This window comes from Sitophilus oryzae, unplaced genomic scaffold (genome assembly GCF_002938485.1).
Source record: "Sitophilus oryzae breed Bouriz unplaced genomic scaffold, Soryzae_2.0 scaffold_1624_pilon_pilon, whole genome shotgun sequence".
NCBI classification, from domain to species: Eukaryota; Metazoa; Arthropoda; class Insecta; order Coleoptera; family Curculionidae; genus Sitophilus; species Sitophilus oryzae.
Window position 1 is genome coordinate 415,543 of NW_022146308.1, and position 13,218 is coordinate 428,760.

A 13,218-nucleotide genomic window follows, 5' to 3' on the forward strand; every position below is an offset into this window, starting at 1 on the left:
GGTTATTTTCAATTTATTTTAAAAATGGTAAAAAGAATATATGTTTATTTTGACCAGATCTACCACCCCTTAAAATATTTGCACTCATTTCTGGGACACCCTGTATATTCGAAAAAATCGAAAACAAAAACGTATTTTTCCAGCGAGACAAGGTACCGCCTCAGAATGCTGAAGTTATCAGCACATTTTTGCAACCAATTTCGAGAATAATTGAATAGCTAACCAAGATCGAATAAATGTATGTCCTAAAATGCTTACTTTCAGAGATACAGGGTGTAGAAGTTTAATTTTTATTTCGATTTTTTCTAAATAATTTGTGTTTTACCTGTTTTGAAGCGTAATAACTTTTTGTCCGTACCTGTATACCGAGCGAAAAAATATATATCTCTGTAACTTTTAACGTAAAAAATATATCTTTGTAAAAATCGCTACGAGCAACCGTTCTTAAGATATTTAGAATGGAAATAGACAATACATGTCATTATTAATGAAAAATAAACACGTTATGAGTAGATAGTTATTTCACTGAAATAATAAATTTAGGAAATTTTTATTTTTTTAAATTAATCATAAGTTTTTCTGCACAAAATGATGATAAATCAGTTTTTGTTGAACTTTTCGCACAAAAACATTTCAAATTTATGATTTCAGTCTATTAACAGTTTAGTCAACATGTTTAATTTATGTCAATGATGACAGGTAATGATAATTTCAATTCCAAATATCTCGAAAACCATTACTCGTAGCGATTTTTACCAAGAGACCTTTTTCACGTAAAAAACGTCGTAAATGTATATTTTTTTACTCAGTAGTTTTATACAGGTACGAACGAAAAGTTATTACTCTTCAAATCAGTTAAAAAATATGTAGGTGGCGCCCTCTACAAGTAGGAGTCATATTGACATCAAAATCAAATTTCTCATATCAAGAAACTCCCAGGCACCAATTTTCATCCAAATATTGACTTTACTTCATAAATTATTTGGAAAAAATCGAAATAAATAAATATGAAACTTCTATACCCTGTATTTCCGAAACTAATCATTTTAGGACATACGACACTTATACGAAATTTTTTACTTATTTTTTTTCTGCAGAATATGCTGCCGAAGTTTCCGAGTGTTTTTGTATATGGCCGTCGGACGAAATCATCCGGACAGAGAATACGCGGCCCATGTGAAATTGTTTATATAAACTCATGGGGTCTTGTGAATAAAAGTTAAGCAAATGCTTTTACTTAAATTTCTTGAAATAGACTTATACGATTTGTAAACAACCAACAAAGATAGTTCTATAGAAGAAGCAATTGCTTCTCTTTATTCATCAGGCCCATGCTACTTGCTCGAAGTCGCGGACGGTCCGCGCGGACGGCCCGCTCCATCTGAAAGCGCTGTTATTCCATTTAAAAGGTCTAAATTCTGATTAATTATATTTTGAGCCTAAATATCAAATTTGTTCGGTAAAAGCAGAAATGACGATCTGTTGCAACGGTTTTATTGCGATCTTGTATAACTTGAGTATTAAATATGTTTAAAAACTATAAACATACTTATGTCTCTTTAACCAATAAAGAATTTAAAATTAAGTTTTTAAATATACATTATTCATTATAACATTATCCAATAATTTCAAATAGAATTATTATGACTTATTAGAGTCGGACGTAAAACACACTATACTTACGTGGGCTTCTACCAACTAAATTTTTTAACAGATAAAAATGTGCGTCTTACAGCTATAAAAGTATCGACAGGGTGCATTCTATTGATCATCTTGCAAAATTCTTCAATAAAATATGCGCATGAATGTACGCTGCGTTGTGGGTAGGTACGGATGAATGAAAATTGCTTACAAAATCGTAAAAAGGAAGATGTCAGGTGATAGTTGGTATAAATGGCTTCTGAATTGTACGATGTCACATCAGTGTTTCAACTACAAGCGACAATAATGCACTCGTTGGTAAGTCCGTTTTTTTATTATATACAATCAATATACAAAAATTATTACAAATAACCAGACAAAAACATAAACAGAAATTTTGACAATCTGAATTTCCTGGCAATATTTTTATACTAAAACTAAAAACCTTTAATAGTAAATCTTTAAAATATTTAATTTGGTTCGACATCTCCTGCTACAATATTTTTCTGTCCCAACCTCTGAAGGAATTTTTTATATTCTTTTTGGTAAATGGGTTCATTTTCTGTGGAAGTAATACTTGTCGTGTTTCTTCAGCTTTTTTTAGTATTTTCTCCATTTTAATGGTAACATACTCGAACGTGTACCAAATTCGTGCAAAAGGCGTTTTTTGACAACAAACCGAAATCCATTGACAACAACCGTCAATTTATAAACAGGTCATTTAATACAATAGTAACCTGGCAACAAACAAAATTCGTACCAGCAGCGTGAATACAAAGTATATCAGAGGATTAATAAATGTAACATTTGTGTCGTTTGAAAATTGGACTAAATATACTAAATTAAGTAAGAAATAAAATGATTTATGTGTCACGGGAATTATAAAGTGTTATAACCTCTGGCAATAGTTGTCCCTCGGGACAGAAACTTTGCGCTAGGTAACACCCTTATAATTTGGTTGATACATAAATAACTATTTTGTTGTACCCTTAAGTGGCACTATTAATATTTTAATGTCACTTATTAACTACACATTTTTCTTTATTTTTAATTTAATAAAATTGTTTTACACTTTGAGTTTATAAATGTTTTGCGACAGTGTAATTTTACTGCATTTCGATTTGAATTACATTTAGATGTCCTTTATTAGTTAAGATTGTTTTTATTTGAATTCTACTAATGAAAAAGATTTATTATTTGAGATTTTTATGTCTAGTTTCTAACTTTCTAGTTTCATATACTCTCTTACTTAACTAGAACCGCCTTTAATTGTGGCTCTTACCGGGTGCGTCTCAAAAGTGGCTAAATCCTATAACTTTTTTATTTTTTCAGATAAAAAAACGAGATTTGGTATTTTAGTATATGACATAAATTAGGATTGATTGACGTATTCAATTGTTTTTGGTCACTTCCTGTTTAACTGGAAATGACTACAACTTTTGATTTTTAAATGGCACCCTCGGTATTTTTTTACTTTATTTGATAGAATATGGCATTCTGAATAGAATGACATATCATATTATGTCAACTTTTGACATTCTCGCTAAATAAAAAATTGTATTTTAAAATTCAGTCTAGAGTGCCATGGCTATGTTAGAAACACTAATTCTTCATCAAGTAGCCTTGGACAAATAGATTTGTTCGTCTAATGTTTTTAGTGTTTTGTCCTGGCTAGTTAGAAAATGCCAAAATCGTATTTTTAATCATATCTCAATTTTTCAAAAGGAACGAGGGTGGCTCATTAGCATATTTGGAAAAAGCATTTTTTTACGAATAATTTGAACTCGGTATTTCGAGTCAAATTTTCGTTACGAACCGCAAGTTATAATTTCAAATAAACCATATGCGAAAATGTCAAAATTTGACATATGATATGTCATTCTATTCAGAGTGACACTTTCTATCGAATAAAGTAAAAAAATACCGGGGGTGTCGTTTAAAAATCAAAAGTTGTTGTCATTTCCGGTGAAACCGGAAGTGACCCAAAACAATTGAATACGTCAATCAATCCTAATTTACGTCATATACTAACATACCAAATCTCGTTTTTTTTAAATAAATAAAAAAGTTATTATTTATTAGTTAAATAAAAAAAATAAAAAAGTTATAGGGGTGAGCCACTATTGAGACTCACCCGGTATAGTTGTAACTATGAAATAAACTAAGGTTTAAAAAAACGTTTCATTTTTACAGCACTTGGTCCTACTCTTTAAAACTTTTTTGTGAACATATTTAATACAAGATGGTTGTACCATATGATCGAAAAAAAACGGCGTCCAGTTAGCCTGGAAATGAACATTAATGACATTTTCCATATAATTTTACAAGTGAAGTGAGAGGGCTGACTGTTTTTTCTCGATCATATTGTATTTTAAAGCGGTGCCTAAAATATTAGGATATAATAAAATTGATTTTTCAAAAATAAGTTTTCAAACCAAAAATTTTTAATTTGTACCAATCAAATAACTTTGTACAACCAATGTATTATTATTAAATTTATATGAATAAAAATCATTCACCTTTGTCACCAACTAATTTGTCTGTGCCTTGATTTAATTTTACATTCATGTATAAAGAAAAGTTAATTTTTGTCATTTATTGTAAAATTTAAATAAACTATTTTTGTTTATTTTTATTTTCTAGATTATTTATTTGTTAACAATAACATGTGCAGTATGGGCTGGACCTCAACGTGGTTTTGGTCCACCGCAAGGAAGTGGTCAAGAAATTAGAATTCTAAGTCAAACCAATGAAGTAGGAATAGATGGATCTTATCAATGGAGGTACGAACTTAATTTAACTATAAAATACTATAAAAAAATTAAAAAAAAACAATATTAAATAATATGTTATTAAATATTATTATATTGAAGGAAACAATATTTTTTATAGTTTCGAAGCAGAAAATGGTATTGCCGCTCAGGAATCTGGCCAATTGAAAAACGCCAATTCTCAAGATCCAATCGAAGAAGCTCAGGGATCCTTTAAATATACGGCACCGGATGGTACTCCAATTCAAATCCAATATATAGCCAATGAGGGTGGATTTCAACCACAAGGTATAAATTAGTATCTACAAAAAACTAAAGTGATCTTGAATAGTTGTATTTAGGTATTTTAAAAAGTTTCTTCGTTGTTCTTTGTGTTTTATTTTGCTTCTGACGACGGGAGGAGATATATCTCCCGAAACCTTAAGCATTTTTTTGTCCTTTGTACAGGGTGGGTCAAATTCGACGCTTTTAAATGGAAACACCTGTTTCTATAGGAGATAGACGAAAACTATTATTGGTGTCTGGAGCTCAATTTTCATCAAAAACATGATGGTGAAAACCGCACATCAATATCTGTTAGCGTTTCGGAGTTACGGGGTGTTTTTCAAAAATGTGCATTTTTAACGAATCGCTGTAACTTTTTTGCTATGGAAAATTTTGTATTTCTATGAAAAATTTCCAAAGCACCTTTTTACGTAGAATTTAATGGTTTAACTATAATTTTTTTTTAAATTAATAATTTAAGAGCTATCAACAGAAAAATTGATTTTTTATTTGGGACACCGTCTATATTTTTAATTAACTGAAAAGAATTTAAAATTACCTTTCCAAAAATATAGCACACTTGATATTTTGTTATAATCCTCTTCGAAATACAGAATTTTTAAAAGTTCGCCACTTTTAACTAGTAGGCTTTGGACCCCTTATTGATGATTTGCCCTTAATGGAACTCGAAAACCTATTTTTCCAGCAAGACGACGCATGCACCGCCTCTAACGCTGAAGTTATCTGCAAATTTTTGCAGCCAATTTCAAGAATAATTGAATAGCTAACCAAGATCCCAGCCGTTGGCTTTCGAGGCCGTCTGACTTAGTGCCCATGGATCTAATCCTATGGATATATTGCGGAAGAATAAAGGTTCCTAATTCTTCCGTATAATCTAGACAATAATTAAAAATACTTAGCAGTTAAGAGAGGGTTCACCCCCACTGAGTTAATGAATTCCGCGAGAAATGTTCAAAAACTACCCCGTCTGTCCATAACAGAAGATGGTCGATATGTCGAACACCTGTAGCAAAATCTCATGTCTTGGTTTGCTATTTATTTTTATTGTTATTAGATATAGTTTAACTGTGCTGATGTTGGTTAAATATATTTTAAATTGTTTGGTTTGGTTTGAAAAATTCTGCACCTCTCATAGCAAATATTATTTTCGTTTTAATTGATGCTCACAGCTAGATTTTTTTGCATTACAGCCGGTACCGTTCAAAGCCTACTTGTTTAAAGCGGGCTTATTTTTATATACTCTATATCTCGAGGAGGAATCGAGCAAAATATCAAGTGTGTTATATTTTGGAAAGGTAATTTTAAATTATTTTCAATAAATTAAAAATATACAGGGTGTCCCATATAAAAAATCAAATTTTCTGTTGATAATTCTTAAATTATTAATTTTAAAAAAATTATACTTAAACCATTAAATTCTACGTAAAATGGTGCTTTGGAAATGTTTTCATAAAAATACAAAATTTTTCATAGCAAAAAAGTTACAGCGATTTGTTAAAAATGCATATTTTCTAAAAACACCCCGTAACTCCGAAACGATAACAGATATAGATATGCGGTTTTCACCATCATGTTTTTGACAAAAATTGAGCTCCAGACACCGATATTAGTTTTTGTCTATCTCCTATAGAAAAGGGTGTTTCCATTTAAAAGCGTCGAATTTGACCCACCCTGTACAAATTTATTTTATTAGTAAAATACGACTGGCAAATTGATCTTCGTTGGATCAATGCAGTGGTATATACAAGTATTTTCAAGAGATTTTAACCTATAGTTGTATCTAAATTTATTATACCGGGTGGTGCATCATCGTTGGAAATATAGTAAATTCAATGTAAATTTTGAACTGTCCAAATATTGGTTCCTCTATTGATTTTACAGCAAAGTGAATACACATGCCAAATTTAAACAATTTTAGACAAGCCGATTTTAACTAATTTAAGAAGAACTGAATCATCTTTAAATTAAAACTGAACAGGTAACAATCCAAAACCAGACAAATGTCAATATAACTTAAATTGTCAACCTATCATTTTACCATTGTCAAATAATAATTTCTTGTACTGTATACTACCTAATAACACCTGCGGTTATTGTTCTCAAAATACATTTTGTAATTTAAAACTTTTTCGAATATCTAAGGCAAAAGTCATAATTTAGAGAAAATAGAGTTTGGCATTCACAAATTCATAGGTTGTCAAGTTAAGGTATGTTGGTATTTGCCTGGTTTTGCATTGTTAAATCTTCAGTTATAATTTAAAAATACATACAGTTTTTCTTAAATTAGTTAAAATCGACTTGTCCAAAAGTGTCCAAATTTAGACCTTTAAAAGCTATTTACGACTTCGACATAAAATCAACAGGGCAGCCAATATTTCCAGAGATTTCCTATGTTTTCAACGTCAATGCAAAACCTGGTAGATGGATTTAACTTAATTGCTGTTAATCTTGTTTAGGTAATCACTTGCCTGTTCCTCCACCTATACCTCCAGAAATTTTGAAATCTCTGGAATGGAATGCGGCTCATCCTGAAGAAGATGGCGGCGAAACCAGACCAGGTGCAGGATTTAGAGGGTGATTTAGATGGGACTAGCAGGCTTATTTTATACTATATATTATTGTATTTATGTATTGTTATTATGAAACCTACAGAGGTTGTGATATTTATGAGTTTCTATAAGGTAGAAATAAATGCATTTTGATAAAAGTTGTCTTTTTATTGTTGTCAGGCAGTATAGTAGCATTATAAATATATGGCTAAATAAAGTTAAATTAATACATATAATAGTACCTGTACGGTCTCCTTGCTATTTCATAGACAAAAACAATAAACATTATATAAAAAACTAATATATTCCCGAGTTGATACATAATAACATCTCCTATCTCGATAACCCATCATTATAGACCGAAAGCTGGCTACATAAAAAACCTTATCATCGTTACATGGCTAATTTTTTGTGTGAATTATCCTTTTGTGTAGCCATTGTGAAATAGTCATGTCTGCCAGCGCGATCCCGGGGCTTAAACAGGCGGCGGCCAATCGAAAGGGTGAAATTTTGACACTAAAAATAGTATAAGGTACGCGAGTTATAATTGCCAAATAGCTTTTATTTATTATTAGGAAACGTGTAAAATTGCGGACAGACATTTTTCTCGTGGCTGAAATGCCGGCAGACAACGCGAAAGAGGCATAGAATTTTGACAAAAGAAAATCATCGCATACATGCATGTCGGTTGGTGGAATGTCATGTTTATTGTTAATTAATTTAAAAAGCCGTATGCTAAAGGGCAGACAAAAAAATCGTTATTGAAATAATAAAAAAATATATTTATAATATAATCTATATTATATGACTTATCTATACTTGAATGGATGAGACGGCCAGCGTTCCCTGAATAAAGCGCTAGAGTAATATCGCGCTTTTGATAACTGTCTGCACCTGATTGAGCCACGATCTTTTTGTCTGCCCTTTTGCATACGGCTTTTAAAATAAATAAATATGACATTTCACCAATCGGCATGCAAATATGCCATAATTTTTTTCATTCTTCAAATTTCATTTTTTAATAATTTTTAAAATTTCATGCCTCTTTCACGTTGTCTGTCGGCATTTTAGCGACTAGAAAAATGTCTGCCAACAATTTTCCAGGTTTCTTAATAATGAATAAAAGCTATTTTCGCAATTATAACTCATGTATCTTATAATATTTTTAGTGTCAAAATTTCACCCTTTCGATTGGCCGCCCCCGCTTTAAGCCCCGGGATTGCGCTGGCAGAAATGACTATTTCATAATGGCTACACAAAAGGATACTTCACACAAAAAATTAGCCATGTAACGATGATAAGGTTTTTTGTGTAGCCAGCTCTTAGACTATTACCTCTTGGTATATTTTTTCTAGGCAGAGAGAAGTCATAGAAACAACTGGGAACTTAGACAAGGAAAGAGAGGGGACAGGAACACGGCAGCTAAAAGTGAGGCAAGTTGTCACCACGGGAAATTCTTCAATGGCGTAGCATCAGAAATTAGCTTGTACCTAGACGGTACAAAATATTTATTAAAACGTAAACTAATATATCGTTAATTTTTGAGTAATGCATATACGATTTTGTATTTTATAGTCTCACCTTTATAATATTAGAATATCTCAGTCGATAATGCAAAATTTATTTAACAGTCACAGTGGACTGATTATCAAGACAATTATTTATTTATTAACGTGTGTATAATGTGTAATTAAATAAAAAATAATGTAATAACATATGTTTTAAACGTGTATATACATATATACTGTATGATGAATGAATATTAAAAATTACATTATTCATTGAATCCGTAAGCAAGTGTGAAGGGAATTGACTAGATTCATTATTTTACCGTATAATCGAAAAAAAACGACGTCCAATTGGCTTGTAAATTACGATCGATAATATTCCCTATATAATTCTACATATAAAATGACATAAAAACTATACAAAACGACATCGAATAAAGACGGCGTCAGCGATGGCTATGAAATGAAGATCACTGTCATTTTATATGTAAAATTATATGGGGAATGTCGTCGATCGTCATTTACAAGCCAACTGGACGTCGTTTTTTTACGACCATGCGGTATAATAATGAATCTAGCCATTCCCCTTCACACTTGCGTACGGATTCAATGAATAATGTAATTTTTAATATTTGTTACCTTCAATCATAAGAATATCCTAATTTTCCACAAAAAAATAAACAATTCTAGAAGCTTTGTGTTATTTTATTTATTTTTAAATTTTTATTAATTACTCACTGAGACTATTATTATACACCTAAATTAGCAAATTTTTTGAAAGAATATTTACATAAACATAATGTAGTAACAAGTAGCCCACCACAAGTTTGACCCCAGCAAATTTTGGCAGGTAAATTTAAGTTTTATATAACAACTATACCTATAGAATTTTTATCACTAGAATTTTTAATTTTTTTTATAGTTTACAATTATTTTACATATTTGATAACAATACTTTATACATTTTTTCCATGTAAAATATATAAAAAAATGTTTATTGCAAAAATTGTATTACTCTGATTATAATTCCCTACGCCACTGGAGAAATCCATGCTGAGTAGCATTATTTATAGTTTCAAACATTAATTATAATAAAGGATATTGAAAATACTACTTGGAATTATTAAAAATAGTTTGGTTTGGATTTGGTACAAAACATATTAAAAGCATTTTACATATTTTTACTGCTATAATGAAAAAATGTACATTTTATGACCACATAACAAAAGTTGTGTATCGATTTTTACCTGTGAAATGTAATTCCAGCCACTTTTTTCTCGCTTCGGCCTTTGCAGCCATACGCTGAATATCTCACCATACTAAACAATACAGTTTATAAATTTAAAACAAAACAGTTGTCACAAAAAACATAAAAATTCGCTCGGTGTCACCTCGAAATCTTGTCACCAAAGTATGGCCGCCGATCGAATTTTGGCTTCACTAACCGATCACGGGAGAATATGCGTGTTAGCCGTCCCCTCTCTTTCCTTGTCTAAGACTGGGAATGTGTTTTTATTCCCTTTTTAGGTTATGTTGTATTTAAAAAAAAATCCGAAAATTAAAAAATCGGTTTTTATTTTTTTCTCACCCTGTATCTACTTTTTTTGCCAAACTGTGTACACTAAAAAAATTAACTAATCAATCTGCATCGATCCACGCTCAAAAATATTTCAAATCGGAATAAGTAAGAAATATTTTTTTGCAAATTTTTCTCTTTTCAACTTTTTTAATATCTACCGAACCTTTCAATTCTAAGAAACCATTTATGCACCGTCGGATAGACGACTGATGGCGCCCTCTCATGACTCGTGGAAAACGATTTAAAGTTGAAATTTTACCAAAATAGAAAAAAACAGTGAGGTATCTACGAATAGAGAATTTTAATTTTCTTCAGTTCCTTTTTTGTATGTTTTTTTTATTGTTATTTTTTATTTGTAAATTACATTTGTTGTAAATGATATTCATGCAAAATAAAGTGTTATTATTAGTATTATTATTATTATTATAGATAGATCGGGGAAGTTAGCAACTCATTGAAAGCAGGAATTATAAAATACGATCCTGCTTGGGCTGCTACAATCCTGCTTTATCCTGGTTCAAATCCCAACCCAGCCACACCTACCAATTTTGAGCTTTAGTTACTTTTATTTTGGTTGCTGACTTTCCAGTTGGCAACACATGAGAAGCAGGATTGCCAAAACTGGATGAAATTTAGAGCAGGAAGCAACAGAGGTACAGCAGCGCAAGCAGGGACCAGTTTTGGCGATCCTGCTTTTCATGTGTTGCCAACTGGGAAGTCAGCAACTAAAATAAAAGTAACTATAGCTTAAAATTGGTAGGTGTGGCTGGGTTAGGATTTGTAGCAGGATAAAGAAGGATTGTAGCAGCCCAAACAGGATCGTATTTTATAATTCCTGCTTTTAATGAGTTGCCAACTTCCCTGATCTCGAATACAGCTAGTGGAGCCCTATAATCCCTTCATTTAAACTGTGTTTCGAAAATTTCCAAAAATTTCCCCGGCCAAAATCGAGGTTTTTTCACTTATTCCGATCTGAAAGATATTTGGGCGTGGATCGGATCGATCGGTGCAAATAGATTAGTTAATTTTTTAAGTACCTACATACAGGGTGATTTTTTTTTAATTTTCGGCAATGTTTTAAAATACAACATAACATAAAAAGGGGATCAAATTTACATAAAAGTCTTCTAACCGTACCAGGTGAGAAAAGTGGAAAATATTAATAAATAAAAAAAACAATTTTTTTCAAAGGGGTGTATATCCAGAAAATCAGCTACAGAAATCCTTTAAATGAAATATCTGAGAAACTGTGCATTTTCGAAATACAGTTTATATGGGGCGAATATAAAGTTCCACTAGCTCTATCGTTAGAGGCCTCACTGGTCGTTTAATTAATTATAGTATAATTTAATGTAGCGACCAAATGCCAAATTTTTCGAAGTGACTGCCACGCTTAATTTCACTGGTAACACCTTAACACTTCTAAAACACACGGATTTTGGTAGCTCGACCGGACTACTGGACTATTTAATTGTTAGGTGAGTTTTTTAAGATAGTTTAATATTATATTTGTTTATACAATACCTGATGGTTTCAGAAATATTTATACCGGGTGGGTCTTAAATAAGTGCATATATTTTCAGGGCTGGTAGATCTCGCTAAAAGAAACGTATTTTCTCTTTACCGTTTTTCAAATAAGTCCAAAATAATCGAGTGATTTACTTTGAAAATTTCCAAAAAATGTTTTTTTTTGCTTAAATTTTGAGAGCCACTGGAGCTTTTCTGGGTTGTCTTTCTTGTAAATTTAATCTACTACTTTGAATAAGAGGACTAAGGAAGGAGCATAATGCTATCCATGTATTCATGCATGGTGGGCGGAAAAAGCACTCTAGGGTGGGGATCCTTGACAGTTCTGTTTGACGATTCATTTGACACATTTGAATTTGGTTTGAAATTTTGTGGATTTGTCAGTCTTTAAGGAGCTTATTTTATGTAATTTATTATTTATTCTACTACTGATAGTTGTATAAAGGTAGTAAATCTAGATGGAAATTGTGGCAGAACTTAAATTAACAGTAACACTATCGCGATTTATCGAAAAAGACTCTAAAATAGTTGGTTGTGTAGAGTGTGGTAGATCTCGGCAAAAATCGAGTGAAATAATGTAACAACTTTTCGCTAGTAAGTGACTATATAATATACATAGGTACGTGTAGTAAACCGATCATTTATGAAATTCACTTAAATTAACTAATTATATATTTTTTCTTGCATTTTTGCTTTTATTTACTACTTGTCAAATATTAGATGTCAAAGAATTTAGATACGTCAATTTGACTTACCTGCTTCAGTAGCGTATCGGATGTTTGTGTTAATAAATACTTATTATAACTTATCTATTTTTATTAGAATTATATATTTTTATAACAATTTTAATAACTACCAACATTTATTCGCAACGTAAAATAAAATAACAAATTATTGAGTCTACCCCACGTCTACCCTACATCATAGTTTTACATTTTTTAAATAAAATTAGAACGGCACTGATAAACCGGAATTTAAGTCGGCCATATTTGAGGCCTATCGCGGTGTACCTAAGATTTTTGATATGCTCCTTCCTTAGTCTTCTTATTCAAAGAATCTACTACCTATGTTGCCATAGTATCAAAAAATTATGTTTTTAACTAAAAACAAAAAAAAATATTTTTTTTGCGCACTCAAAACTGCGTAAATTTGCACCCCCAAGACTCAACCTGTATAGCTTAAGTACCAAACCGACAACAAATGAGAATTTTTTACATGATATTACGCTTATGTCTTCTTTTTAGGTTATTTAAATGAAATCCAGGTGCCCGGTGGCGTAGAGGTACAGGCTCTCGTCTACCAATCTCAGGGTATGGGTTCGATTCCCACACCCGGCATTTCATCAGCCGACTATTTTT

The 13,218-nt window shown here is 31.3% G+C and overlaps 1 protein-coding gene across 1 annotated transcript; it reads left to right on the top strand.

Annotated features, from left to right (window-relative positions):
* The first annotated feature begins 1,783 nt into the window (after positions 1-1,783).
* LOC115880448 (endocuticle structural glycoprotein SgAbd-2-like) lies at positions 1,784-7,386 on the top strand. The gene is made up of 4 exons (XM_030897653.1): positions 1,784-1,959; positions 4,285-4,424; positions 4,534-4,700; positions 7,154-7,386. Exons 1-4 carry the CDS (start codon positions 1,894-1,896, stop codon positions 7,273-7,275), a joined length of 495 nt encoding a protein of 164 aa, XP_030753513.1. The 5' UTR covers positions 1,784-1,893; the 3' UTR covers positions 7,276-7,386.
* The last annotated feature ends 5,832 nt before the right edge of the window (positions 7,387-13,218 follow it).